At 36.8% G+C, this 27,996-nt stretch overlaps 1 protein-coding gene across 2 annotated transcripts; it reads left to right on the top strand.

The window, feature by feature from the left end:
• The first annotated feature begins 4 nt into the window (after positions 1–4).
• Positions 5–27,996, top strand: AASDHPPT (aminoadipate-semialdehyde dehydrogenase-phosphopantetheinyl transferase). Of its 2 annotated transcripts, XM_058545306.1 has the most exons (7): positions 5–230; positions 1,901–2,126; positions 13,925–14,046; positions 14,680–14,841; positions 22,349–22,417; positions 24,249–24,399; positions 27,023–27,996. In XM_058545306.1, exons 1-7 carry the CDS (start codon positions 48–50, stop codon positions 27,106–27,108), a joined length of 999 nt encoding a protein of 332 aa, XP_058401289.1. In that variant the 5' UTR covers positions 5–47; the 3' UTR covers positions 27,109–27,996. The 2 variants fall into 2 exon arrangements, with proteins under 2 accessions (XP_058401289.1, XP_058401290.1); XM_058545307.1 differs by lacking the exon at positions 27,023–27,996 and having other exon boundaries at positions 6–230; positions 24,249–26,287.

Below are 27,996 nucleotides of genomic sequence, written 5' to 3'. Positions count from 1 at the left end.
GTCCGCGCCATCAGGCCCGAGGAGGCGGAGAGGTCTGTGTTCGGTGTATGGTTTTGCCTGCCAAGCGGTTCTGCTTGGTGCCAGCAATGGAGGGCGTGCGCTGGGCCTTTTCCTGCGGCACTTGGCTGCCGAGCCGAGCCGAATGGCTGCTGGCGGTGCGATCGATCCAGCCGGAGGAGAAGGAGCGCATCGGCCAGTTCGTCTTTGCCCGGGACGCTAAGGCAGCCATGGTACTACAGGTCTTTGGTATTCAGAGCCGAGAAAGCGAATGCTGGGGGAGGTGGGCCGGGCTCTGGAGACCCCCCCTTCCGCCCTAGCGTCGACGCCCGCGTTCCAGACCACTTGTGGCCGGCCTGGGCCCTGGGCCTGAGTGGTCGGCGCCGCCGCGTCTCCCTCGTATGTGCACGGCCTGGTCTCGACGGTCTTTGTAGTCGCCTCGGCCTCCTCGATCGCTGTACAAATGAGCCCCTCCTCCGCTGTAATTGTAAATAGAGACCCTGCTAAACCATAAAATAGGTGTAAGGGAGGCCTACGAAGTAATTGTGTTTTTCCGTAATGAAAGTTTTTGTATTTTTAATTGTTATCACATTTATCTTCCCTCTGCATGGGCCCATAGCACATGCTTAGACTGCCTATTGAATATCCCACCCCTCTCCAAGGGCCCCCTGCACGTGGTAGGCCCTAAAAAATATTGATAGTATGGCTTAGTTTAGCCTTATACACCATGGAACTAGAAGAGGCTAGACCAGTTTCCTTTTACCAGTGAAACTGAAGGCCAGGGAGGATGCAGCCCCAGGCATACCTTCCTAACTAGATAGCTTGGGAAACAGTGTTTTAAATAGAATTATCTATTTTAGGTATGTTATTTTTTGGCAACAGATGGAAAATTGGATTTCAAAACTAACTCTACTATATAGTGCAGTTTGAAACAGCCTCTGATTACCATCACTTCAAAGACAGTCATTTCTTGAAAATGTCCCTTTGTTGAAACACATTTTCCTTTGAAATGTGGGCTAATTGATAATTTCTTGAAGGCATATTAGTGAATATTTTTTATACTTTTATAATTTATAAGAAATTGTGAAATTCAAAGTCTTGCAGTTTTAAAAGTCATTGTTAGATTTGAGGGAAAAAACACTTGAAAGATATTTTACAAAATGTTATATACTTTGTTATCTTATATGCTTGGGTATTTGTGTGACTTTAGTAATTTCTTTTTTAATAATTAATGGAGGTGGGAGAGAGTGGATGGGGTATATGTGAAAAAAGATCATTCAGTGCTGATTGTTAAAGCTGAGTGGTGGGTATATAGGAACTAGAAACACTTGCACATGTGCACAAAGATATAGGTACAACAGGGTTGCTCGCTGGGGAATTTTTTATAATAGTAAACTAGAGCCAGCCTAAAATGTCCAGTAATAGGAGAATAGTCAATCAAGTTGTGGTACCTTGATACTGTGAAATATTATGCTAGTGAAAAGTGCACAGCCCAGACTGTTATATACAGACATGAAATAATCCCCAACACTTACAAGTTTAAAAGCTTATATATGGTAGAATACTACATATAGTAGGATCTCATATATGTAGATAGATAGCAAAAGCATGTGCAAATGAACATCTATTTAGATACTTGGAGAAAAGACTGGAAGGATGCCTGCTTGTTACCATTAGTTAGCTGTTGAGGGGACGGAATTGCTAAGGAAGGGCTTGTTAAAGTTTCTTCTGTCTTAAGCATTGCTTAAATCTTAATGCAGTGTATTTAATACTTAGATGCTTTTAAAAACTTTTAAAAATGAATATTTTAGAAACCACAAAAATAGACTTTGTATCTTAGAGGCCGTGTACCTAAATCTTTAGTAGACATAAGTACACACTAAATGTTTTGTTTATTTAACAGGCTGGTCGACTGATGATAAGGAAATTAGTTGCAGAGAAATTAAATATCCCTTGGAATAATATTCGTTTGCAAAGAACTGCAAAAGGAAAACCAGTTCTTGCAAAAGACTCGTTGAATCCTTATCCCAATTTCAACTTTAACATCTCTCATCAAGGGGACTATGCTGTACTTGCTGCTGAACCTGAGCTACAAGTTGGAATTGATATAATGAAAACTAGTTTTCCAGGTAATGTTGCATTTTTGTAGTACAAGAGTTATTAAGTATGTTGTCTCAGTTCTTATGTATTGAGTAATCTCAGGCCAAGAGATGTATTGTAGATATTTTAAGTTTAGGGAAAATGTGCTCAATACTCAAACGTAGTACGTATCTGAAAAGAGTATCTTTCCTTGAATATTAACAAACTTCTACATAAAGGATAGATTCTGCATTACCGGGGATTCATATAATGCTTTGGTTAGAGGCAAAGTGAAAATATAAAGATTTTCTTTTTGAATTATACCTCAGCTTGTTAAGTAAGACTAAATTTGAAACTGTTTTTGAAGATTGTCAAATTTTGTAAAGAGTGGTTTTTCAATACCTCAGTTTGTCTTTTAGTTAAATAATAGTTGTTAAATCCAGTTGAACTCAATGAAGAGTCCATTTTAAATAGGATTCTATTCAAAAAACATAGTAATAATATTGTAAGAACTGTTTCACTTAAGTATTTCCCAGAATTCATCAGTAAGTTGTTGGTTTGTTTAAAAAAATAATCTCAATGGTAAGGTATATTGTAGTCCTTAGGTAGAGATAACATGTGTTTGTGCTGTATCTAAATACACCTCTTTGTAGCACTTTTATGTAAGTAAAAAATGAAGAGCAAGCAATTATTAAAATATTTAAGTTGCTCATATTTTGCCTTAGAAATTTATAATTGGTGACTGTAGGAACTGCTAACATTTATTGCGGCCATGAGTAGGCAATTTTACTAGAACACAGGTTAGCTTAACTACTCAGTAGCTTGCATCATCAGTAACACTTAGTGAGTACTTACTGTATGCCAAGGCTTTACATATATTCTCCAATTTAATTGTCCCAACCACCCTGTGATGAGTATGCTATTATTTTTATCAGAAGATAAGTAACAGGCTAAGAAGAAAGCTGTTAGCAAGAGAACCAACATCTTCCTAATTTCATAGTGCAACTTCCTAATCTCCGCACTGCCTCCACCACAGGATCTTTGCATATGTTTCCCTGTCTGGAGGTTTTGTATTAACTTTATCCCCCACCCCCATTTCTGCATAGATAACTTATTTACTGGTTTGCTTTCACTTCAATCTTACTTTAGCCTTTGTGAACCTTGAATCTAAGCTAGGTTCTTTTGTTATAGGCTCTCATAAAGTATATTTCCTTCATTCCCATTCCAGTAACATCTCAATTTCTAATTATTTATCAGGATGATTGATTGTCTTTCCCCTGGTCCTTAACAAGCCACATGAGAGCCGGATCTATGTTAGCTACATCTGAGTTTGGTCACTATCACGTCTCTTAGCACTCTATCTAGTTCATAATAACGCCCAGTAAATATATGTCGAATGTGCTGCTATAATAAGGCTTCACAGTATGGCTGTGAATGTCATCTTTCACTCTTGCTGTCGGTGTCTTTACCTTGCATTTGCCCACCAGCTGATTTTTCTTTGACCTGCTCATAAACCTTTCTGTTACAACTCTATTCTTAACTTTGCTCTGAAGGAGGCTCTGCTAGGATAACCGAAGTTCTTGACCTAAAGTTATTGGATAAGCCTCAAAGCACTTTTTTTGTAACCTCCTGAAATTGCTCCATTTTGTATGCACATGTGCATTTTTCTCAGGAGAGGATCTGGTTTTCAGCAGGGTCATAGAAGGTTTATTCTGAAAGAACCACTGCTGTAGAAGATTCAGAGTGAGCATGGGAACGAGCCCATAAGCTTTCATAGCTTTCTAGTGTCCTTATATGAGTTTTTCCTAAAATTGGAAATTCTTGGAGAAGCCATTGCTCCTTAGAATGCAGTTAGCACAGTTACCCGGTAATGAATGATTAGCTTATCAGGTTGATATCTGCCTGGAAATCATGCTTGTGAGAGACAGATTTCATTACCAGTTGGCTTGATGGATGATGTTGGCTTATGATGAGTACTGGCTAAACAAGTAGTTACTAATTGAAACTTTTAATAAATGATAGGAAGGTAATTGAGCAAAAATTGAAGATTCAGTTTCCTCTTACTCCCCCACCCCCAACTTTTTTGATTGATCTTATTTGACTAATCATAATATTCAGTCCTTTTCCTATTCTTTGACTGTTTCATTGCCCAAAAGCTACTGATAAATCCAGTAACACATAGGGGAAGAACTGTTTTCCAGTTCTCACTAATATTGTTATTGTGTCACTAATTTCTAAGTATGAATGGACACAGCATCATTTCTCAATGAGGGTGGGAAGTAGACACTGGTTTACTTCACTGGAGAGTCATGTGAATTCCTCTGCTTATCGGAATAAGTGAGGAAATTGAGCAAGGGAAGTTCCCAAGAGTTGCTAAATGATGGAGGGTAAACCTTAGGACTGCAGTAAGGGAAGTATTTTTCTTTGTACTGGACATTATTATTAGATTGTCAACTCTCAAGATGGTGTCAGCCCTTGGGGGGGCATCATTAGTATACTGAGAAAGACTCAGTTCCATTACTCTCATTTTATCTGCAGGTAAGCATCATGTAGGAATTTGTGGGGTCTTTCCTTCTTTTCACATTAGCCATTTCTACTAGGAGCAGGTCATTTACCTCCCTCTCCCAGTTTTCCCATTGCTGCTATGGCATGGCAGGAGAGAATATATTGATGAGTCTTGGAAGCTTTGGGTTTCTTCCTTCTACCGGATGCCCATAATTAAGGAGAATATTGCAACCACCACTTTATTCTCTGCTTAATGGAGAAAGGAACCTTATAAAAAGTAACTGATGTATAGTTGGCACTCAATAATAAATACTTTTTTAACGAATGTCCAGTGAAGAGGGATTATAAGATATTGGGGACCCTGCCAAACTGCCAGTGCAGTATATTCCTAACCACCTGGGAAAGGTGTTTTATAGGTAATCATTATAATTTGCTGCACCCAGTTGGGAAGTTTTGTTTGGTTTTTCCTTCATTTTCTAATTTTTGTCTACTGTTAAAGGCTTTTGCAGTTACACATAAAAGGAAGGGTAGTTTTGTGAATTGTTCAGTTTTGTTTCCATATTTACAAAATAAGGCAAGATAAGATACATACAGCATAAAATTGATTTAAATTTGCGAAAAGACCAAAATATTTTTTTCCCGTGGTTTTACATTTCCAAGTTTACATTTTTATTATAAATTTTGCTGGATATTAATTGGCAGGACAAAGTGACTCAATATTTTGAGATTTAATACTAATTTAATAGCTTTGAAATGACTATCATAGAATTGTCTTTAGAATAGTTGTTATATAAATTAAGTGCTACAGTAAGTATAAAATAAGTGGTGGTATTATAGGGTAGGTAGGAAGGTGGTAGAGCCTATTGTCTCCTTCTACTATACCATCTCCTGCAGTATTTTAATAGCTTCCTAATTGGTTCCCGCTTTTCACTTTTTTCCTCACCGAGTCAGTACTTAGTGAAGTGGTCTTTAAAAATACCTACAGCTGTTTTCTTAAAACTCTTAGGTTGGTTCTTGATAAAATCCAATCCCCTTAACATGACCTCATCATCTTATTCTCATCTACCTCTCCATTGCCATTTCTAGCTGCTCGCTTTGCTCACTGTTTCTGTCCACACTCATCCTTCATTACCTTGAACGTAGCAGACTTTTTCCTGTTCAGAGTCATTGCAAAAAAGTTGATCCCTCTACCTGTTCATCTCCCCATTCTTTTCTTGAGTACCTGAGACCTGAATGATGAGGAGTAGCCGGTACCTCCTTAGAAAGGGCCTTTCTGACCACCTGATCTTCTTTTCCTTCGTGGGCCTTCTCATTTGTAATTATAACTTAGTTATTTGATTATTATATGTTCTCCCTTATTAGATGAGTTCAGGAACCATGCTTGTTTTGTTTTTGCCACAGAATACCTACTATTTAGCAGAGTGTCTAGCACATAGTAAGTGCTTGATGAATATTATTGCATGTACAGATGATTGGAGTTCTCAGTTTCTCTTAAAATATTCCTTAAGTTTGTTGAAAAATGAAAAAATGGGTACAAAAACACAGTGAAAAACAGTATTCATATCAGATTATAGTTGGAATTTAAACTGTTCTCATTAGTGAGTTATGATTAAAAATAGTTCTTCCTTTGAGTTTTCTTCCTCGCCCTACATTTATCTTTTTAGCTTCTTCTCTCCTCCATTTTCATCCCTCCTCATATTCAGTTTTCCACTTGGTTGCTGCTGCAGTCTATTCCACTATCATTTCTATCTAGGTTGATCTACATTCTTTTAGATCTGGATTTTGCAGAATGTGCTTGGTTAAAGCATTTTTTTTTAAGCTTGGAGATTTGAGCTTGCAAGAAGCTTAAATAAGTCATACGTCCTTTGTACCCTGAACTTCTTTCTGGAAAACCAGTTCTTTACTGGCAAGGAGGTTTCCCCTTTCCCAGTTACAGGATGGCTCTTTTTCACTGTCCAGAGGATTTGAGTGGGGTCACAGTGTAGAACTAGTATTTATTGAGCAACTCCTATGCATGCCACGGGCACTGTGTTAACTGCCTTATATGCTTTATCCTGTTTCATACTCTTAAGCCTAGGAGGTAAGTACTGTTGTTATTATGATGATTATTTTATAGATTAGATTAAGATACTTGCTCAGGGTGACTTACCTAAAAAGTAGAAGAGCTTGGATCTGAACCCACACTATAAAGCCCATCTGTTTAGGCACTGCACTCTACAATATATGGTTTCTCAGTACTAGATTTTATTGACATCCGTTTAAGGATTTGCAAGTACAAAATCTATGAGAAATTCTGTGGAGCCAGCTCAAATGAATTTAAAGTTTTTGTGGAGGAACTGATGTCTAACAAGGGCATGAAAATATAGTGAGAGGGAACTTACCTTAACATCTCTTAAAACTTATATTAAGCATTGTAAACAAAAGAGTATGGTGTTAGCAGAAGAATAGACAAAAAATAGGAGAATTAAGAGTTAGAGCCCAGTATTTATACATGATATTTCAATTCAGTGGGTAAAAATTACTTTTTTTTATTAAATGGTGTATTACCCTAATCACTAGGGTAATAGCTTATTGGCTACTTGAATTTGTTCTTCTATAAACTGCTTATTAATATTTTCTAATCAGTGTATAAAAGTTATTTGTGTATTATGGATATTGACACTTTATCGACCAAATCTGTTACAAGTATTTTTCCCATTTTATTATTTATTTGTCTTTTGAATTTGGTTATATTTTTTGCCCTATGAATTTTATTTTTATTTAATTAAATATAGCTATCATTTCCTTGATAAATTCTGAATTCTATCTTGTTTGAAAAAATAATTAAATTGGTAAAAGATTTACTCCAGCCATAGGTTATTGAGTCTTTTAAATTTTGTTCTAAAATTGTAATTTGTTTTTACATTTGAATCTTTAATTTTTTTTAGAATTTGTGTGTATAGTGTGTTTTATTTTATTTTATTTTGTGAGGAAGATCAGCCCTGAGCTAACATCCATGCTAATCCTCCTCTTTTTGCTGAGGAAGACCGGCTCTGAGCTAACATCTATTGCCAATCCTCCTGCTTTTTTTTCCCCAAAGGCCCAGTAGGTAGTTGTATGTCATAGTTGCGCATCCTTCTAGTTGCTGTATGTGGGACGCGGCCTCAGCATGGCCGGAGAAGCGGTGCGTTGGTGCGTGCCTGGGATCCGAACCCGGGCCGCCAGTAGTGGAGCGCGCGCACTTAACCACTAAGCTACGGGGCCGGCCCGATATAGTGTGTTTTATATCCTGATGGTTAAACAGCTTTACCACCGGAGTTGGGTAGATTGGAGAATAAACATGTGAAGTGCCTGGAATTATTAAGTACTTAATAAATGTTAGCTGTAAGGTTGTTGTGGTAGTTATTGTTATATGTATAGAATGGTGTTTCTAAAATGGTGGTCAGGATATTAAAGTCACCCAGAATGCTTATTAAAAATGCAGATTCCTTGGGGCCAGCCTGGCAGCAAAGTGGTTAAGTTCGCGTGCTCCACTTCAGCAGCCTGGGGTTTGTAGGTTTAGATCCCGGGCATGGACCTATGCACCACTTATCAAGCCATGCTGTGGCAGGCATCCCACATATAAAATGGAGGAATATGGGCACAGATGTTAGCCCAGGGCCAGTCTTCCTCAGCAAAAAGGAGGATTGGCAACAGCTGTTAGCTCAGCGCTAATCTTCCTCACCAAAAAAAAAAAAATAAGTAAAATGCAGATTCCTTGAAACCACTCCAGACCTACTGAACCACAATTTCTGAGAGTACTACCAGGGATTCTAGATTTAAACAGTTTTCCCAAGTGATTGTTAGACATATTAATCTTTGGGAAACACTGTATTAAATGTAATTTACAGAGCCTACAAAGAGAAAGGTTGTAACCCATCCACTTTTCTTCTGAGTGAAATCATCAGAAAGCCATTAGATCCTTGTCTCACACTATACAACAAAATTAATTAGAGTTAGAGTTTAATAACAGTTAGTAGAACACAGTAGAATTCTATGTTTGGTCAGATTTCTGAAAGAAGAACCACAAAGTCAGCAGTTGTGATTTCGTGTTAAATCTCTCTCTCACAAACCAGGGAATGTATTTGTGGCCAATGTGACAGACAAAGGTTAATATTGTTAATATATAAAATGCTTGTAAGTATTGATAGGAAAACCAGTTAAGATTTAGTTGATGAATGGACAAAGGACTTGATAAAACAATTCACAAAAGAGGATATTCATGTAACAGTAACAACTACCACAACAACCTTAAATGTCTTAAGTACTTAATAGTTCCAGGCACTTTACATGATTATTCCTTAATTGACTCAACTCTTTGTCCCTATTTTATAGTTTAAGAAACAGCTATAGAAATGTTAAATAAATAACAGTAAAGAAGTAAGGGAGCCAGTATGTGAATATTTGACTCCCGGGGCATAACACTAAAGCTCTTAAGAGTGTGTGAGTGTGTCTGTATAATACAAGTTAAATTGTATGCATGGGTGTTTTAGTTTCCTAGGTTTCCTGACAAAATACCACAAACTCGGTGTCTTAAAACAAAGGAAATTCATTCTGGGACAGTTCTGAAGGATGGAAGTCAATCAAGGTGTTGACAGGGCCATACTTCCTCTGCAGGTTCCAGGGAAGAATCCTTTGCCTCTTCCTAGTTTCCTGGCAATCCTTGGCATTCCTTAGATTGTAGCTGCATCAGTTCCATTTCTACCTTCGTCTTCATACGGCCTTTTTTCCTATATTCTTTCTGTCTAAATGTTTCTCCTTGTAAGGACATCAGTCATTGGATGTAGGTCCCCCCCAATCCAGTATAACCTCATCTTGATTACATCTGCAAAGACTTTTTCCAGTTAAAGTCACATTCTGAGGTTCTGAGTGGGCATGAATTTTGGGAGACACTATTCAACCCAGTACAGTCCATCCTGCAGCCCCGCAAAATTTACGTGCATGCCACGTACAAAATAAATTCATCCTATCCCAGCATCCCCAAGTCTTAACCTATTCCAGTATTAACTCCAAATCCAAAATCTCATCTAAATATCATTAACTCAAAAAGTTAAAAATCTCATCATCTGAATCTTGTAAATCAGATGTGAGTGAGACTGAGTATGATCCATCTGGGGCAAAATTCTTCTCCCATCAGTGAACCTGTGATACTAGAAAACAAATCATCTGCTTCTAAAATACAATGGTGTGACAGGCATAGCACAGACAAGGAAAAAAGGGTTCATGCGTCCCAAGCAGATTCAAAACCTAGCAGGGCAAATTACATTTGGTTTAAAGGCCTGAGAATAATCCTCTGTGACTCCATGCTCTGTCCTCTGTGCCCTCAGAGTGGCCACACCCTTTTGCCGCTCTCCCCTGCCTTCGGAGTTCTTCCCTTTTCTTGAAGGATAACATTTGCAGCCAAGTAGCCCTAGCTCTATAGGCCCTTTGCTTGTGTGTGTTGATACATAGGTACGTTAGTAAATGCTCATTAACATTAACACATTAAGAGCACCTGAAGTTCAGGAATGCCTAAGCGGAGAGATTCCAGCCGAGGTTGTCGTCTTTCCATCTAGTGCTTTTTCTGCTATACGCCACTTGTACTGATGGTTTACCTTTCTCAGTAACACGAAGCTTTGTGCACGTAGTTTGTGAAACCTGTGTCAGCAGCTCAGACATTTTTGTTTTATTCTGGGTTTGTATCTGGATAAATTCCCAGATAAGTGAGCTGATAGGTCAAGCCTTATTGTGTACATATTAACTAAAATTTTAGAAGACTGTCCCCTCCCATGGAAGCAAGACTATATATAATCCAGTACTTAGAAAAGGAAACTACTAGAATTTCTAATATGACTTATTATCCAAAACTAAATTTTTTTACTTTGAAGCACGCAAATGGACATTGCTGAACTCCTCCCTAAAATAACTGGCCCCTTTTCTTTAAGAAGAGTGGTGAACTTTAACTGAGATGCTTTTTTATATATATATATATACATACATACATACACACATCAGTGACCTTATTTTGAAGAGAGCTTGATATAGATGGGCTTTGAGGTTATGGTACTGGTAGGATTTTTTTTTCCTAGGCTTGGAATAGCAGCTAAAGGTATAGACTATCAATTATTTTGTTGTATATTTTTGTTTAATAAACTTTCTACTTGGTGTGTGGTCTTGATTAGTTGATCTTTGCAGAACACTTAATATTTAACACTGCTGTCCCTAAAGGTTATAAGATGGGGGATTTGGTTTTTCTAAGCTAGATTAGTGGTTCTGTATAAATTTTTTGGTCCTTTTATCTTGCTTATATAGATACTTAAGTTCTTACATGTGCAATAGGATCATTAAATCAAAGATTGTAGTAAACATGAATATGTGATGGTATTGTTAGGATGATTTGCCAACTTATATATGTAATAATTGTGCTGTCTTCACATTGAGGGACAGATGTGCTTCATTTGTGCAATTTCATAGATAAACTATATATTTAACAGTCTTCACCAACTGTGAATTTCCACCATAATACCACAGTGTGGTGCTGTTGTGCTTTGGCTGAATGGCTACAAAATCATCTTTTTCTGTTGTTGTCAAATCTCTTATTTTGTGAAATAGATAAGATGCTCTCAAAAGTATATGAAAATGCACTCATATGGGATACTTTTTTTAGCTATACATAATCAGTTATGTGATTGCTTTACAGTGATTGTGCAAGATTGCTTTTTATGTTAATCAGTTCGTTTTTATTAGCATGCATATTTAAACCTTTTTTCCTTGATTGCCCCATCGTGTTTAGTTAAAAATCAGAGGGCTTCTTGAAGGTTATGACATTATAATTTGAAGAAACCAACAAACAAAATGACGTTATAGATGACAGCAGGCGTATCTCTTTAAATTTTAGCCTTTTTAGGTAGTATTCCATTAAAACTACAGTTCCACGGGAAATATATAATGCTGTCTTCCAAATCCAAGGTAGCTATTCTTCCCAGTGTTATTTATGCTGTTTGTACCAACATGTATTCAAGAGGAAACAGTTTATGATTTGTGTAGATATAGTACTCCTGGTATTATGTATTATTTGTCAAGCCAGTACTATGTACTAGTAATGCTTGCATTTTAACAAGATAGTTTTTATTAAGGGGCTTAAGGAAAGTGTTGAGGAATAAGCACCAGACTATCAAGGGATCCATGGCCCAAAAAGGGTAAGAATCCCCTGCCCTGGGACTCTTAAGATCACAATTTAATATTTGCAGTGCTGTTACAACTTTTAGGAAATAATGGTCTTTTAATGTTAATATGACCAGATACAAACAATAGACATTAATTGAATTCATAAAATGGATTGAAATTGTTATTCCTCTTGAGCAGAATAGAGGGTTAAGGAAGAGATAAATGAGTTAAATGAGTCTGATGAACTTGGAAATAAATGAGGATGTTTGTCCTCATTTAAAGGACCGCATACCATTCATTGTAGGATCATCAGAAATATTTTCTGGCTAAACAAGAAGAGACTGTTTTGAAGTGGGGATGGTGAGGAAATCATAAACAGTTTTGTGGGAGAATTGACTTTTAGTATTTTCTGCCCTTGAGATAACTATGGGAAAGGTACTTGGTTACTGAAGGAGAAATTGTAAATTCCCTGTGAAGATAAGAACCATGTCTGTTTTGCTCATCCTGATATTCCTGGTATCTAGCACTTGGGTGTTTTTAGAGTGAATGATCATAATAGAAGTTCTAATTGTTGAATTCTCATGGGGTGAGTTGGTGATTAAATGCCAGTAAAGTATTAAGTAGGGGGATTTGACATCTTTTTTTTCCAGATATACTTCTCACCATAAGAACTTCCCATAGAGATTATGGTGGCAGCTGTCACTTTAAGAGTTGTAGTCAACTAGTTGGGAATGTCAGATTTTGGAGTTGGGTATTTTAGAAATGGGAGTTGGAGTTAGAGTAGACAAGCTATGTTAACAGAATCTGCAGAGGGACTACCTTCAAGAGGTTTTCTGGAAAATAACATAATCATGAACTAAGGATGTAGGGCAGTAGAGCATTAAGGAAGTAAGTTACCCAAATAATAGTTAACATTCATTTATTCATATAGTAAATGTTTGTGGTTCACCTACCTTAAGCCAGGCTCTCTGACAGGCCACTTAGGCGGTTAGTGTGTGAGGGCAAGAACCATGACTGATTTATTTTTCACCGTTAGTTCAATACGTATTTGGGTAATGTTTGTACATATTCTATATATTTGTAGAATAAATAAATGAGTGTTGATAGAAGGTTCCTGCCTAGTAGTAAAGATAGACAAACCAATAGATATAATATTTTGAAAAAATATGAAAGGCATACCATGTATTTTTAATTTAATTCTTAATTCTGAGAATCAGGTCCTTTGAGGGTATCTTTTGTCATTTATTTTTAGAATGCTATATAATATTTTGTCGTCTGTGGAACAGTGGAGCTAGGGATATATTTTTAATTTTTTAAAAATGAGCTTATTTCACAGCAGCATCCCCAAAAGAATAGAAATTAAAATCTACTTTTAGGAACCGGCCAGGTGGTGCAGCGGTTAAATGTGTGCGCTCTGCTTTGGTGGCCCGGGGTTCACGGGTTCGAATCCCGGGCGCGCACTGACGCACCGCTTGTCAAGCCATGCTTTGTCGGTGTCCCATATAAAGTAGAGGAAGACGGGCATGGATGTTAGCTCAGGGCTGATCTTCCTTGCAAAAAAAAAATCTACTTTTATTTAGAGAAGTCATATTAGAAAACATGTTGAAAAATGATTATTTGGAAGGAAGTAGGCCTTGTTAATTTTTGAATCACAGTGATAATTGAGAATAAAAGAACAATCCTCAGCTTTCTACCAATTCTCAAAAAATCGTAATAAAGAAATTGTTCTCTTCTTTCCTGTTATATAGCAAACTAAAATTTTAAACCCTAGAATAGTATGGTTCTATTTTAAGAATGTTTGTTGTGGATTTCTGATATTCTGTCATATGTAGAAATTTCCTCTTAGTTATTTAGGATTTATAACAGATGTGGCTGCTCAATTTTATCAAATTTTTAGGAGGCAGCTATTGATATAACCAAATTGTTTTTCTCCTTAATTATTTAATAATTCACTGAATTTCACTATTCCTGTTAAACTACTCTTCTGTTTCTGAGCTAACCCCTGCTTGTTGTTGTGTGTTATTCTTTTAATTCTCAACTGGCTTTGATTTGCTGATGTTTTGTTTAGGATTATTGTGACTGTGTTCAAAAGTGAGGTTAGCCTATAGTTTTCTTTTTTGTTACTCTTTACGAGTTTTGTTAATAGCTATTTTTAATTTGGTATTTCCTTACTTGACAGGTCGTGGTTCAATTCCAGAATTCTTTCATATTATGAAAAGAAAGTTTACCAACAAAGAATGGGAAACAATCAGAAGCTTTAAGGATGAATGGACTCAGCTGGATATGTTTTATAGGAATTGGGTATAATTTCTTTCTAATTTTGAAAGTAAAAGCCTATGATGATTCCATTATCTTTGCTAAGAATAGGAGCAAAAGTCCTAGGTTACCCAGTAGTTCATATGGTGCTTGAAGTAAATGGGTCATTACTTGGGAACGTCATGATTCTTGTGCATACATTATTACTTTACAATGACATTTAAGAAAATTTAACATTTATTTATTGCTCAATTAGAAGGTGCCTACTCTTAAAGCTAAAACAAGCATTTATCGCCGTTTGTAAATAATGTTTGTTGTTTTCTGTCTCAAAGGAACTCATACACATGAGGGCTTATTTAACAAACACTAATATATGCCAGTAGACATTACTTTAAGCCCTTCGTAAGTTAGTTAATTTAATTATCATAACAGCTCTATGAGGAAGATACTATTATTATTGCATGTTACATATGAGGGAATGGAGGCACTGGGAGCTTAAATGATTTTCCTTAAGATCACACGACTGGTTTGTCTCCATGCAGTATACTATAAGGGTAAAAAAATAGCTTGTAGCCATAATGTAATACAGACTTAAAAATCCAGATGTGTTGGACCTGTAGACTTTATGAAAAATTTTATCTACTAAGTGCTCTAAGAGAAAATGTCTCTGTATCTTAGGCACTGAAAGAAAGCTTCATAAAGGCCATTGGTGTTGGACTAGGATTTGAATTGCAACGGCTTGAATTTGAAATATCCCCATTAAACCTGGATATAGGCCAAGTTTATAAAGAAACTCGTTTGTTCCTGGATGGGGAAGAGGAAAAAGAATGGGCATTTGAGGTAAGAAATTTATCAGAATTGCTAAAACTATAAGAATTTCCTTATTTTGTGCATGTTTGTGCATGAGACTAATTTGGGGAGGCTAGTCATTGAAACTAGACACAACTGAAATCCAGTCTTAGTGCTCTGAAGGTGAAGTCAGGGATACTATGAGAGCATATAACATTTAAGCTGATACTTTAAAGTTAAGTCATAGTGAGTTAAGTAAAATGGGAAGGGAAAAGAGGCCCTGGTATAGAAAGAAGCTTTGTATGTATGAACAGCCAGGGAACCCACTTTGTACCATGATGAGGGGATTTGGCAGAGATTCCAGGTTAGGCTACTAGTAAGATCATGCATGGCATTATTGGTCGGGTTAAAGATTTTGGTCTTTTTCTATATTTGGTTTCTGTTACTAGCAATTCTTGGTTGCTAGTGTGAGAAACCCAACAAAAACTCATTTAAACCAAAAAGACATTATTGTAAGCTACTAGAGTGATTTGTATAACTTGGCCTTAGAATTAGGTACCGGAAAACTCAGAACTCTTTTTCTCTTTTACTTTTGCCTTTCTGTATGTCCTGGCTTCAGTTTTCTCCCACCCTTGCTTTCTTAGCTTCTCTGGTCTATGTGGCAGGAAACTTGGCTGCCTACCACTCTTGCATATAACGGTTTATAGTTTAAAAAGCCACCGAGATTGGTGAATTCCCTTTCTGTTCCAATTTTAAAAGTCCCGGAGAAGGGCCTTCCTGGCCTAGTTTGGGTCAGGTGCTTATTTACTGACCAATCATTCTAGCCAAAGAAGTGGTCTACTGTAATTAGTCCAGCTTGCGTCAGGTGTCCAGAGCCCAGCAAATGGGTTGTGTTATAATGTTGTTCTTGCCTGAATCACCTTAATGGTGTGCAGAGAATGTCAGTACCCAAAATAAGGAATTAGTGATGAGTGGATAAAACAGGAAGCATTCACTAATTTTCTCAAGAGAATTTAACAAATATTAAGTAGGGAATGATAAGATCAGATTTGTATTTTAAGACCAAGTCCTATTTATGATGATATGTGGAGGTTAAGAAAGTGAGGTGTCAAAGATGTCATGAGCAGTTTTTTGACTTAATAGGACTGTCTGTTGAGATACTGCATGCTAGAGAACAAGTGGGATGGTACGTTTGAGATGCCATAGAAACACCCAAGTGAAGATGTCAAGTAGGTGAATAGAATGGTGGGCTGGGCTAGAGGAAAAAGTCATAATCATTAATGTGTGAATGGCAGTTGAAGCCGTGGGATTTAAAGTTGCAGCTATGAGATTTCCTAAGTTAAAAAAGAGAACTGCCTAGGATGGAGAGAGTCCTGAGAATACAAATATTTAAAAGTGGATTGGAAGGGACTAAGAAAGAATGTCCAAAATGGTAAGAAGTAAAATAAGAGAGTAGTATCAGGGGATCTAACGGCAGCAAGTATTTTGAGAAAGAGAGCTGTATCAAAACTGCTAATATATCAAGTAAAGTAGAGATTAAAGAGTAAATTGTATTCAGGATACTATATTTTAAAAGAAAGTACAATTTTAAAACTATAACCAAAATTATTAACAAATGTTTTCATACTTAAAGGGGCAAGCCTCAGCCATTCACTGATGTGGAATCCTTTGTTCTTAATGATGTCAGATAAAAAGTTTTTACTATACATTTTAACATTTACCTTTCTCTTTTGCATTCAATGGAAATTAAGTTTTATGTTCATAGCCTCAGTATTTATAATTAGAAAAAAATCAGAAACCACCTAATTAGAAAACGAAAGCAAACTATGGTTAGCCTTTTACTGCAGCCTTACTGGTGATGCTTAATAATAATTTGTATCAACATAGGAAAGGCTGCTTATGATATACACCTCCTCTAAGACGCCTGCCCTGGTCCCCCAGGCTCTCTTGTTTTTTTTTTCCCACATCCCGTCTGCCCCCGGTGCTTAATTCTTCTGTTTGCACTTACAGTCCTTTTTTTTTTTTTTTGAGGAAGATTGGCCCTGCACCAACATCTGTTGCCAATCTTCCTCTTTTTCTTTTTTTTCTCCCCAATGCCCCAGTACATAGTTGTCTATCATAGTTGTAGAGTTATAGCTCTTCTATATGGGATGCCACCTCAGCATGGCTTGATGAGCAGTGAGTAGGTCTGTGCCTAGGATCTGAAGCGGCGAACCCCGGACCACCAAAGTGGAACATGCGAGCTTAACCACTACACCACTGGGCCGGCCCCCATAATTCAGTTCTTTACTGAATGTACCTGAGTGTACCTGAGTGTTTTGCCCATTTGATGCACCAGTTAGAAAATATGAAAAAAATTATATATGTTAGATGCATATATGTAAGTGTGGATTGTTATTACACTATAAACAGGCCTAGAAAGATTGAGTGACCGTAACAGAATGAATCTGGTGGTGTAGACAGCAAGAAACAGGGGTTGATAGGAGAGAGATGAGCATAGAGCCCAGGGGGCCTTCCCTGGAAACAAGGCATGCAGGTGGGATGTTCCTGTCAGGGCATCTCCAAAGTACCCCACCAGTTAAAGAACCAGCCTTTGGGCGTGCAGCCCTGGTGGTCTAGTGGTTAAGATTCGGCACTCTCACTGCCACGGTCCTGGTTTGTTTTCGGTCAGGGAACCACACCATCCGTCTGTTGGTTGTCATGTTGTGGTAGCTGCGTGTTGCTGTGATGCTGAAAGCTGTGCCACCAGGATTTCAAATACCACCAGGGCCACCCATGGTGGACAGGTTTTAGTGGAGCTTCCAGACTAAGACAGACTAGGAAGAAAGACCTGGCCACCCACTTCTGAAAAAATTGGCCATGAAAACCCTGTGAATAGCAGTGGAGCATTGTCTGATGTAGCACTGGAAGGTGAGAGGATGGCGCAGAAAGACCAGGCAGGGTTCCACTCTGCTGTGCACAGCGTTACTAAGCATTGGACTTGACAGCACTAACAACAAGAAGTAGAGGCAGCACAGTAAACAGGGAGAATCTGGAGTTGGGGAGAGAGGAAATAATCCTTTTCTGTAGGCTTCTAACCCTGAATTAGGTTTGAACTAGGGTAGGTGGAAGAAAGAAGCTCTGTTTGAGATGAGAATAAAACTTGAGTCAAACAGGACAAAGCACCTTGATTCAGAAAAAATTTGGTACTTGAGAGTGACCAGAAATATCATAACCAGAGATTTGTTCAAAATTTCATCCAGGAAAAGAGAAGAATGAGTTGTTAGAACTAGTTTAAAGGGAAATGGTGACCGATAATAAGTTGCCTTCTATTCCCACACTGTGGAGTCTGGCTCCTTTAGGAACTGGAAACAGGTACAAAGAAGGTTCAGCCCTTCCCCACAGTTTATGCGTACTCCAAATGAAAGATTTTCATAGGACAACTTAGCAGCAATCTGCTCCCCATCTCCTTTCCCTACCGTGTAGATACTGTTTCCTGAAACAGCCAGAGTCATAGCCATACACTGTTAGCCCATGGGTAGGTTTTTTTCCATATATATTTGGAGACTCAATATAAGTACACAGGGCATTCTAGAAAGTACTGTTGTGTAGGTTGGAGATAGGACAAATCTCTAGTAAGCAGTACACAAAAGAAACTGTAGTTTTTATTAATTAATGTATGTAGCCAATCAATAACTGCAAACTACTTCAAACTCATACATTCTCTTCTTCATAGTGTGAGAACTCACTAGCTAAGCTGGAAAAAAAAAAGTCTCATTTCTACAGGCAGTATTAAAAGAATGCCTGCAGGACACCAGAAGTAGGGTTGAGGCTACATATAACGACCTTACCTCCATGTGTGGATCTGCAAGGTATCAACTGGTGCCCAGGTAAATGGTGCAGAAGGCTAAGGATACTGTCCTCATTCAGGCAGAGCTAAGGGACAGTGCCGTCATAGGACATGTGGTGAAATTCTGTATCCCAAGAAAAAAAGGAGCGTTTATTTCCTTGAAGACTCCTAGAAGAACAATATGAAATGAAAATTATATAGAAAATGAAGAATATTTTTAAAAATATCTGCTTATTCTCTTTGATAACATGCAAGAACAGAGCGTATCTTTGAAATGGAACCTGAGAGCCTTAAGCAGAGAGAGAACTGTAAGTGGAAGACAGTCTGAAACCATCTGGAATAGTGTATAGAAAAGAGGACGAAAGACTAAACTCTGAAACTCTTATATTTGAAAAGTGCACTTCATTGCCACCCTGTAAATGTCGACCTTTTCCCGAGCATCTGTCCCTTTCCTCTCAGGCATCGACTCACAGTTGGCAGTCTCAAGCACTCCACCTTTCTGTATGACTACTAAGTCTTTAATTCCGTTTCTTCTACTCTTCAGATTTCTGTGTCTCACTACTACACGTTTCTGTCTGAAGACTACACAAACACCTCAAATTCTGCAGATAGGTCAAAATCATAATTGCTCTTCAAGTTATTTTTTGTTTTCTAACTTTGCTTTTTTGATGGTGCCGTCATCCAGTCATCCAGGATAAAAATTTATGCCCAGTTCCTCCTCCTCCTCCTCCTGCTCCTCTTGTCTTGTCTAGTCGGTCTAGTTAATAGACATGCTCATCTCTGAAAACTCTTCTGGCTTCTGCCACTTCCCTGGTGTGGGCCCTCTGCATCTGACTTAGACTAATGCAGTAGCCTCCTAACTGGAGTCCCATTCCATTATTTTGCTTCAGCCCTCTTTAGTCTTGAACCATCATTTCTGTATATATACTCCACATTACAGCAAAATCACAACCTGCTATCTGCTGTTACTTGAATATCCTCAGCCATCTTATATTTATGTTTGTTCTATTTCGTCTATGACCTCTCCCCACTCCCCCACCTCCAGTCTCCTGTATTTCCTGCCTGCTTTTGTTTCCTTTAAGACCACGCTTTTTGTCTTTCTTATGGCATATCACATTTTCCCTCATAATCTCTGTATTTGTGTACTTGTTTTACTTCCCCAGTACTCTGAGTTCAGGGGCATTATCTTCTTTAGTATTATGTAGACCTAAAACGCTAGCTTGGACATAATCAGGAGTCCATTATTTATTGCAGCAAATCCAAAGGATTTTCTGCTTACTTGAATATTATATCTCATTCTTGAAAAAATAATTCTCTAGAAAAAATATGAAATCTTATGCCATGAGGAATCTCATATTTTCATAAGATCTCAATTTTCATAATCAGTTTCTATTAGGAAAGTTACCACCAAAAAGTTTCAAATGATGAGATTAGGTGAAATAGAAATTCTTTGCTTTGCATTGAAAGGAAGTGCTTAAAAAGTAGAAGTGTTGGGGCCGGTCCGGTGGCATAGCATTAAGTGCGCGCGCTCCACTTCTGCAGCCTAGGGTTCACAGGTTTGAACCATGTCGCGCACCGACACACCACTTGTGAAGCCATGCTGTGGGGGCATCCCATATAAAGTAGACAAAGATGGGCATAGATGTTAGCCTAGAGCCAATGTTCCTCAGCAAAAAGAGGAGAATTGACAAGGGATGTTAGCTCAGGGCTAATCTTCCTCACACACACACAAAAAATAGTAGAAATGTTAACATTTATGACAGATATATTTTTCAATACTTAATTACATTGGGAAAAAAATTGTAAAATTTTAATGTAAGTTAAAGTTTAAGCTTTTATTTTGCTTTGTAAGGTGGAACATAACTAAGAAAATGATGCGATTTTACTGAAGCAGATTAATCCTTGTAATTTAATGCTAAACTATCTCCTAAAAAGATAAAATATTTTTGCTCCCTTTGAGTTTGTTGGAGATAATAGGGAAGTTTTGGTATTCACAATAACTTTACAGATAAAAAATTATAAGCTTAGGAAAATCTTGAAAATTTAGAAAGGCTTGAAAATTCAACTTAAGTTCAGTAGCATGAAATGAACTAGCTCAACTAGCTAGCTTGCTGCTTTCATTTCTTTTTTTAACTCAGATTTATTATAGGTATTCTAAGCAGAAAGGATTTAGGGCAAAATGCCTCACCTCATAAAGCTTTCATTCTAGTTGGACGTTGAATATTAATGTGTAATATCTGAGTCATTGTAAAATAGCTCCTCTAGTTTTGCTATGGCAAATTTCATATTTGCATGACGCTGATAAGTTCTGAGTAGATATGATGCAGCTTTACTTTGAAATCAGTCTCATTGAATTTTGACTTATATCAAAGCCAAAAACTTATAAAAAATTTATAAGTGGATAAATTGAGCAGGGCATCTTGGCATTTTAGCAGACAGGCTGAACGAAAACTGGTTATTGCCCACAGTTATCTCTGATACTCGCCTTAGATATACTACAGAACTGATGATGTAAGTGGTTTTCCAAAAGTAATTATACCCAAAACATATCTGTATGTTATAATGTTCATATTATCAATATATTCAGTGTAAGGAATGGGAGGAAGACGGTGTATCAAAAAGAGTATTTTTGTTTATAATATAGTGAGCTTGTTTTTAAAGAGAAAATAACTTTGACCTGTTAAATCTTCTGATACTTAGTTACGTATTTTTATTCTTTAAACATATTTTCTTAAGTTTATCCTTACTGAATTTTATTTTTTGCTAATTTGGATATCTTAAGGTGTGAGGATATGAAAAAGAGGATAAAAGATGAAAAGTCCCTAAGTAATACTATTTCTGATCGTACTTTCCTATTCAACTGATGTCTTATGGAGGAATACCTTAGTAAAGTGGCTTTTCAGTGAAATTTTTAATAGTTCATAATTGAGGTAACTACCTCAATATCAATTATATTTTAAACCCCCCTCCTCTTTTGTCTCATACATAAGGGACAATAGAAAACTACATATTCTTTAAGTCTTACCTATAAATTTCCTCTGTGATTTTCCATAAGCTATACTGTTTAGTTAACTAAATGCTTACAAACCAGTGTGGCAATCTGATTTTTTAAAATGTACACTTCAAGCATTTATAAAATTAACATCATCAGTGAGAGCAGATGGCTGTCTAGATGCGCCTCTAGATAGGATACTTCATCATGTCGTATTCTCGTTGAGAATGCGTAATCAAATTCTAATCATTAAGAAACATCAGACAAACTGAAAATGAGCAATGTTCTGTTAATAAAAGGGGGAGAGTGGGTTTTATGTTTTAAAATATTATCGTCATAAAAGATAAAAGAAAGGCTACCAAGGCGTGACAACTGAATGCAATACTTGACCCTAGACTGGCTACTGTACTGGAGAGGGGAAATGCTATAAAGGACATTATTGGATTAATTCATGAAATTTGGAATACAGATAGTAAAATATTATTTCAATGTTAAATTTACTGATGTTATTAACTACTGTGGTTATATAAGAGAATATCCGTATTAGGAAATACATATTGGAATATTTTAAGAGTAAAGGGCCAAAATGTATGTGACTTCTTAAATGGCTAAAGAGAGGTGGGGGAATGTGTGTGTGTGTGTAGAGAGAGAGCGAGTGAGATTTTAAAAATGTAAACAAAAGTATATCTAAGTTTACATATTTAGTAATCTGTATTTACTTACCTTTCATTTTTCAGGAAAGCAAAATAGATGAGCACCATTTTGTTGCAGTGGCTCTTAGGAAACCAGATGGATCGAGACATCAGGTTGTAAGATTTTAAGATTTCTCTAAGTTTTTTCTAAACTGCGTGAATCAATGTTGAATTTGTTCTTTATTGATGGAAACAATCATGGTTTATATTAGGTTACAGGGTTTTTTTTTTAAGATTATAGATTTAGAAGTATTTTTTTATTATCAAATCCTTGAGATCATCTGCGATTTCAGAGATTTTTGAAAAGCTTGTTAGCTGCTTCTTCACATTCAAATACATTTAAATATTTCAAAGAAAAAATTTTGGTAGTACTATCCTAGTACATATATTTTCAAAAGAAATTCAAGATAATCACTGTCTTAGTCGTCTTAACAGTGATTTATTCCTCAGTGAATTGGGGCTGTGTTGAATATAAGGATACCAAGTTGAAGGGTGGTGAGTAGTGGAATTATCTGGCAAATTGAACCCCTCCCACTTTTATAGTTATATCCTAAATTATTCCCAAAGTTACAGTGTCAAACGTGAGAGACCTTGTGTCATATGGTGGCATAAAATTGATTTCAGTTCTTCAAATCACAATTTGTTTTTACTTTCTTCTGCTATTAATTGGTAAGTGAAGAAAAAAAACACCTTTGGGTCAAGGACCCTCAGCCTACATGTAGTCGTGATTCTGCAGAAATTTTTATTTAAGGGATACCAATAGTGTTATAATAATTGAAACTATATGCGTATGATTTTTAGGGAATCCATGTGAAAGAATGTGGCATAATCAATATCTATGTACATCATTACCTCTAGAAAAATAGCTCAGTGCACAGACCATGCCTTTAATAGAATAAGAAAGGATTAAAATTCTTCATAGATTATCTTCTGTAAAAAGATGGCATATTAATATTGACCTGTTTTCTGAAGATGTTCTGACCCAAATTACCTGTCCTTGTTTGCTCAAGTCTCAGCTTTACACTCTCTGCAAATACCCTATGTTTCCATAGAGCTTTTATATTTTTTGTAACATTTGCACATGCAATACTTCCTTTTTGTTTCACTGGAGAAGCCTATTTAGGCAGCATTGACATAGTTGCAAAAGGACAAGAGTACTATTCAGAAGACCTGTGTTCCAGGCCCAGCTCTACCATCTAACCTGCATTGTGAGCTTGAGCAAATTGGTTGCTCTTCCTGAGCCTCAGTTTCCCCATCTATAAAATTGAGATAACAACCATATCAGCATAGTTGTGAGACATAAATCACATAAAATAGGTACTGGACCTTGTTTAAAGCATTATATAAACAAGTACTATCTTTACTAGTACCCAAGTACTATCTTTACTAGAGTGCCTAGGATGTTAAAGAAGGTCTGCACTGGGTTGGGTTGTGAACAAAGACTCTATCTTAGAGTATATATGATATAGTTTAAATTTAGTATTGAATGAATCATTTCCTAAAGAAGTGTTGCATCTTTGTTTGGTTATGGGAATTTTATCAGATCCACCCTCTAGAATATTTCTCAGAACTTTACCTTGTGGCCCTCCTCTATCAGAATAACCCACCTGCTTGTTAAAAGTTACATATCTTCGGCTTCCGTTTAATCCGTCTACTGAGTCAGAATTTTTGAATGTGTGGCTCAGTAAATCCGCATTTTAAACAGATACCGCAGGTTATTGTACGTATACAAAGTTTTGAGAATCCGGTTCATATTTTTCTTAATTTGTTATATCAGCAACATTAACATGAGGAATAAAAACAGTTATCTAGAAATCCTGCTATGTTGTAATTTAATATTACTGAAGTGTAATTTGGTCTTATTTATTATTTTCCTAGTTAGAAAATTAATTATGAGATTAACATGCAGTGTAACAATGAGGTAATCTATTTTTTTCCCTTTTAGGTTCCATCCCAGGATGATTCTAAACCAACCCAGAAGCAGTTTACTGTTCTCACCTTTAGTGATTTAATGTCATCTGCTGTTCCTATGACCCCCGAAGATCCTTCATTTTGGGACTGTTTTTGCTTCACAGAAGAAATTCCAATACGAAATGGTACAAAGTCATGATATGATTCCCTAAGTAACGAATGTAAATGAAAACTGTTTGTAGTCTTTATCCACTAAAAAATAAATGCCTGATAGCATCAAATTTTATTTCACAAAACAGTTTTAAAAAAACTTTTTCTATTAAAAAAGCTGACTCCCAGTTCAAGATAGCTCACTAGAATATGTGTTTACCTCTTCTTCTTCCCCAAATTGCATTGAATTGACAGAAGGAATAGAAAAAGGTGGCAGATTGTTAAAGTGATACATGGTCGTTGTAGAAAAATGTAGAAAGTACAAATATACAAAAAGGAAACATTTAAATTCCTGTCTTTGAGAAATAGTGCTTCTAAAACCTGGAGTATCTTTTCAGACCTTTTTCTTTGCAAATGAATGCATATTAATATGCGTGGGTTTTTTTGAAAAATGTGAACAATGCTATTTTGTAATTTTTTTTGTCTTAACTGCACATCTGTTGTTCATAAATATACTTCTGTGGCATAACTTTTAGTGGCACTAAATTATTCTATTGTATGGCTAATACCAGTTAGGATGCTTTTGACCAGAGGTAACAACGTCCAAATGTAATTGACTTAAGTAACCAAGGACGTTTATTATCTCACACAACACACAGTTCAGAGGTGTCATTAAAGACACTTTTTTGCCTCGGTCTCAATTTATTGGTTTTGTTTTAGGCTTGTCTCCCTGGTGGGCATAAGAGCTGCTGCTATAACTTGGAGCTTCACATCTTCATAAAATTGCATCTACAAGGCAGGAAAGGCTATTTTCTCCTCTCACATCTCAGTTTTATCCTTGAAGAAGACTTTTTCCCAAGAGCCCCCAGAAGATTTTCCCTCAGTTTTCCTTGACTCAGATCAGGTCACTGAGAAAGCCAATATCTGACATTATTAGCCTCTGTGGAAAGTAGACTCTTGGTAAGGAAAAAGCTGAGGCAGGGTTGACGGAATGGCGTTGAGGGAAGCCCACTGCCTGCCGTCAGGAAAATGTGCCACAGTTTACTCTCTCTCCTCTCTGTTAGACATTTGATTGTCTGCAGTTTTTACTATAAGCAGTGGTGCAATGAATATCCTTGTAACCACATTTTGAGGTACATGCATAACTATGTCCTTAAGAAAGTTTGTAGAAGTAGAATGATTGGTTCAAAGGGATTAAACATTTTTTAAAGCTTTGATAAGTATTGCCAAATTACTCTCCAAAAAGGCTGTACAGTTTATTCTTCCAGTTAGTGTTATATGTGTGATGACCCCTCACCCCCTTACATACTCCCTGGTCAACTGTAAATATCTTTTTTAATTTACTCTTTGCTGATGTAAGTGAAAAATGGTACCTTGTTTTTTAAATTTGTATTTCTTTTGTTACAAATGAGCTCGGTGTGTCAGTGTTGTTATTGCTGTTTGTATTCCTTTTCTTTGAACCGCCTGTTCATTGTCTTTGCCTATTTTTACTTGAGTAAATAGGACTTAATTTAAAGTGGGAACGTAATATATAAAATGCCAAGACCATCATATTGATGACGGAATCTCTTATGTGGTTGTAGTGCATGTCTTGGGAGTTCAAGTCTTGTTACTGTTAAATATCAAAAAGTGAAATAATTTCGTTGCTTCTATTACTAAAATTAAAAGTTGTGTGTAAATTGTATAAAATTAGATACTTTGCTTAGTAAACAAATTTGGAATGTTTTATAATCTTTTTAATTTTATTAAGCATGCCCAAATATTCCAAGCATAGTAGATAACGTGTTTTAAAAAGATCGAGTAGCATTTGTAATAGAGCATTGTTATCCCTAGCATGAATGTAATGGTGATATGAAAAACTGTCATCTGTCTTGTCATTATAATAATAAAATGATTAACATTATTGAATATTTATGAGCCAGGCATGGTGCTAGATTTTGTGTTTTTCTATTTTTTTAAGTCCAAGTTACATGTATACATAAAGAGTCAAATAGATCTACAAAATTTTTTTTTCTAAATGAAAAATACCACTACCTTGACCTCCTCCCATTTCCTATCTCCAAAGCAAGCACTTTCAACTCTTTTAGCTGATTTTTTAATTTATTACCATATACTCAACACGCTTATATTGCTTTTACTTGATTATTCAATTTTAGGCCTTTCTTTACTTCCTAATATAAAGCTTCGCTCTTCTGCTTCCCAACTATTAGACATTCTTTTCCTGTTATCCTTTTCCCAACATAATTACATATAATTCAGTGTTTATGTTACTGACTGGGATTAAGAATGTGTTTATGGGGCTGGTCCGGTGGCATAATGGTTAAGTTCGTGCGCTCCACTTCGGCGGCCCAGGGTTCATGGGTTCAGATCCTGGGTGTGGACCTATACACCACTTATCAAGCCATGCTGTGGCAGACATCCCACATGTAAGATGGAGAAGGATGGGCACAGATGCTAGCTCAGGGCCAATCTTCCTCAGGAAAAAGAGAATTGGCAATGGAGGTTAGCTCAGGTCTAATCTTCCTTACCAAAAAAAAACAAAAAATATGTTTACATTATTAAAGTGATGTAATGCTCTGCACAGCTGAGTGATGTGTTATTCTTACCCTATATTGCATTTTTATCTCCTTGAGTTAATAGTTGACTTTGTTTGCATAGGTTTCTGTGCTAATTCAACCCAAAACTACCAGATGTATGAGTATCTTCTCCATATGTTCAGACATCACTTTGAACCATCTTCTTGAAGAAAGAGCTCCTGGAGCAATCTGTTTGTCCAGCAGTACCTTTGCCTTCTGTGGCTTGTGCACAGCTGTCATCCTGGAATCTCCTTTTACCATTGTCCTGGGGATTGCTGCCTCTCCCCTATGTTGGATTCCATGATTTCCCATTTCCTGTATCTCATGTCTTAGATTTACTCCTTCATTTGTGTGGATCGTATCCTCAGGTAGCTTCCTGAGAATAAAGGGAGCATGGGAGATGTATTTTTGAGGCTTTATATGAGAAAGGGGTAATCCCCTTATGTAGAGTGGTAGAGGAGGTCTAGCTGTTTCTTAAACATTATACCCTTCCACCATCAAAGCCCAGTATTTGGTGCTGCCAGTTGTTGAGCCCTGTGCTGCGTGACCACAGTGCTGCTTCATAGCCATGTTTTGCTGAATCCAAAACCATTCTTTGCATTGTACCATACTGCCCAGTGTATATAGTATTGGTTTCTTTTAATAGTTGCCTGCATAGGAACTCTCATGGATAGATTTAAAATACAGATGTGTGTATGTATGTGTGCATGTTCCCAAATTTCACATACTCTTTGCTATGCAAACTCAAGAATCCAATAGACTTGGGTAAATTTTCAGTTGAATTTTTCACTCTTCTTACTACTCAGTATCTAAAGCTCAGAAACCAGTTAGATTTGGGTAACTCAGTAGCCCCTCACTGGCTGAACTTTGCCATCTGAACTTGAGAACTAAATAGATTTATACATACATGTATGTACATATATCTTTGATCAAAAATATGCCTGAAACAATTCCATTTACCAGTAGTCTTAAAGGGGATGTGAAGAGAGCTAATGATTGATTTTATTTTATGGGCGAAATAAATATGCTATCACAGTGTTTGTGAATTTGGGATTG

Source organism: Diceros bicornis, chromosome 7 (assembly GCF_020826845.1).
Source record: "Diceros bicornis minor isolate mBicDic1 chromosome 7, mDicBic1.mat.cur, whole genome shotgun sequence".
In the NCBI taxonomy this organism is placed as follows: Eukaryota; Metazoa; Chordata; class Mammalia; order Perissodactyla; family Rhinocerotidae; genus Diceros; species Diceros bicornis.
This window is presented reverse-complemented; position numbering and strand designations above follow the sequence as displayed.

Excerpts from the sequence above, each read along its gene's own strand:
- AASDHPPT (XM_058545306.1), top strand. The coding sequence starts at position 48 with ATGGTTTTGCCTGCCAAGCGGTTCTGCTTGGTGCCAGCAATGGAGGGC. Across the intron at positions 14,047-14,679 it reads ATATGTTTTATAGGAATTGG|GCACTGAAAGAAAGCTTCAT; the intron begins GTATAATTTCTT and ends TCTGTATCTTAG. Across the intron at positions 22,418-24,248 it reads CAGATGGATCGAGACATCAG|GTTCCATCCCAGGATGATTC; the intron begins GTTGTAAGATTT and ends TTTCCCTTTTAG.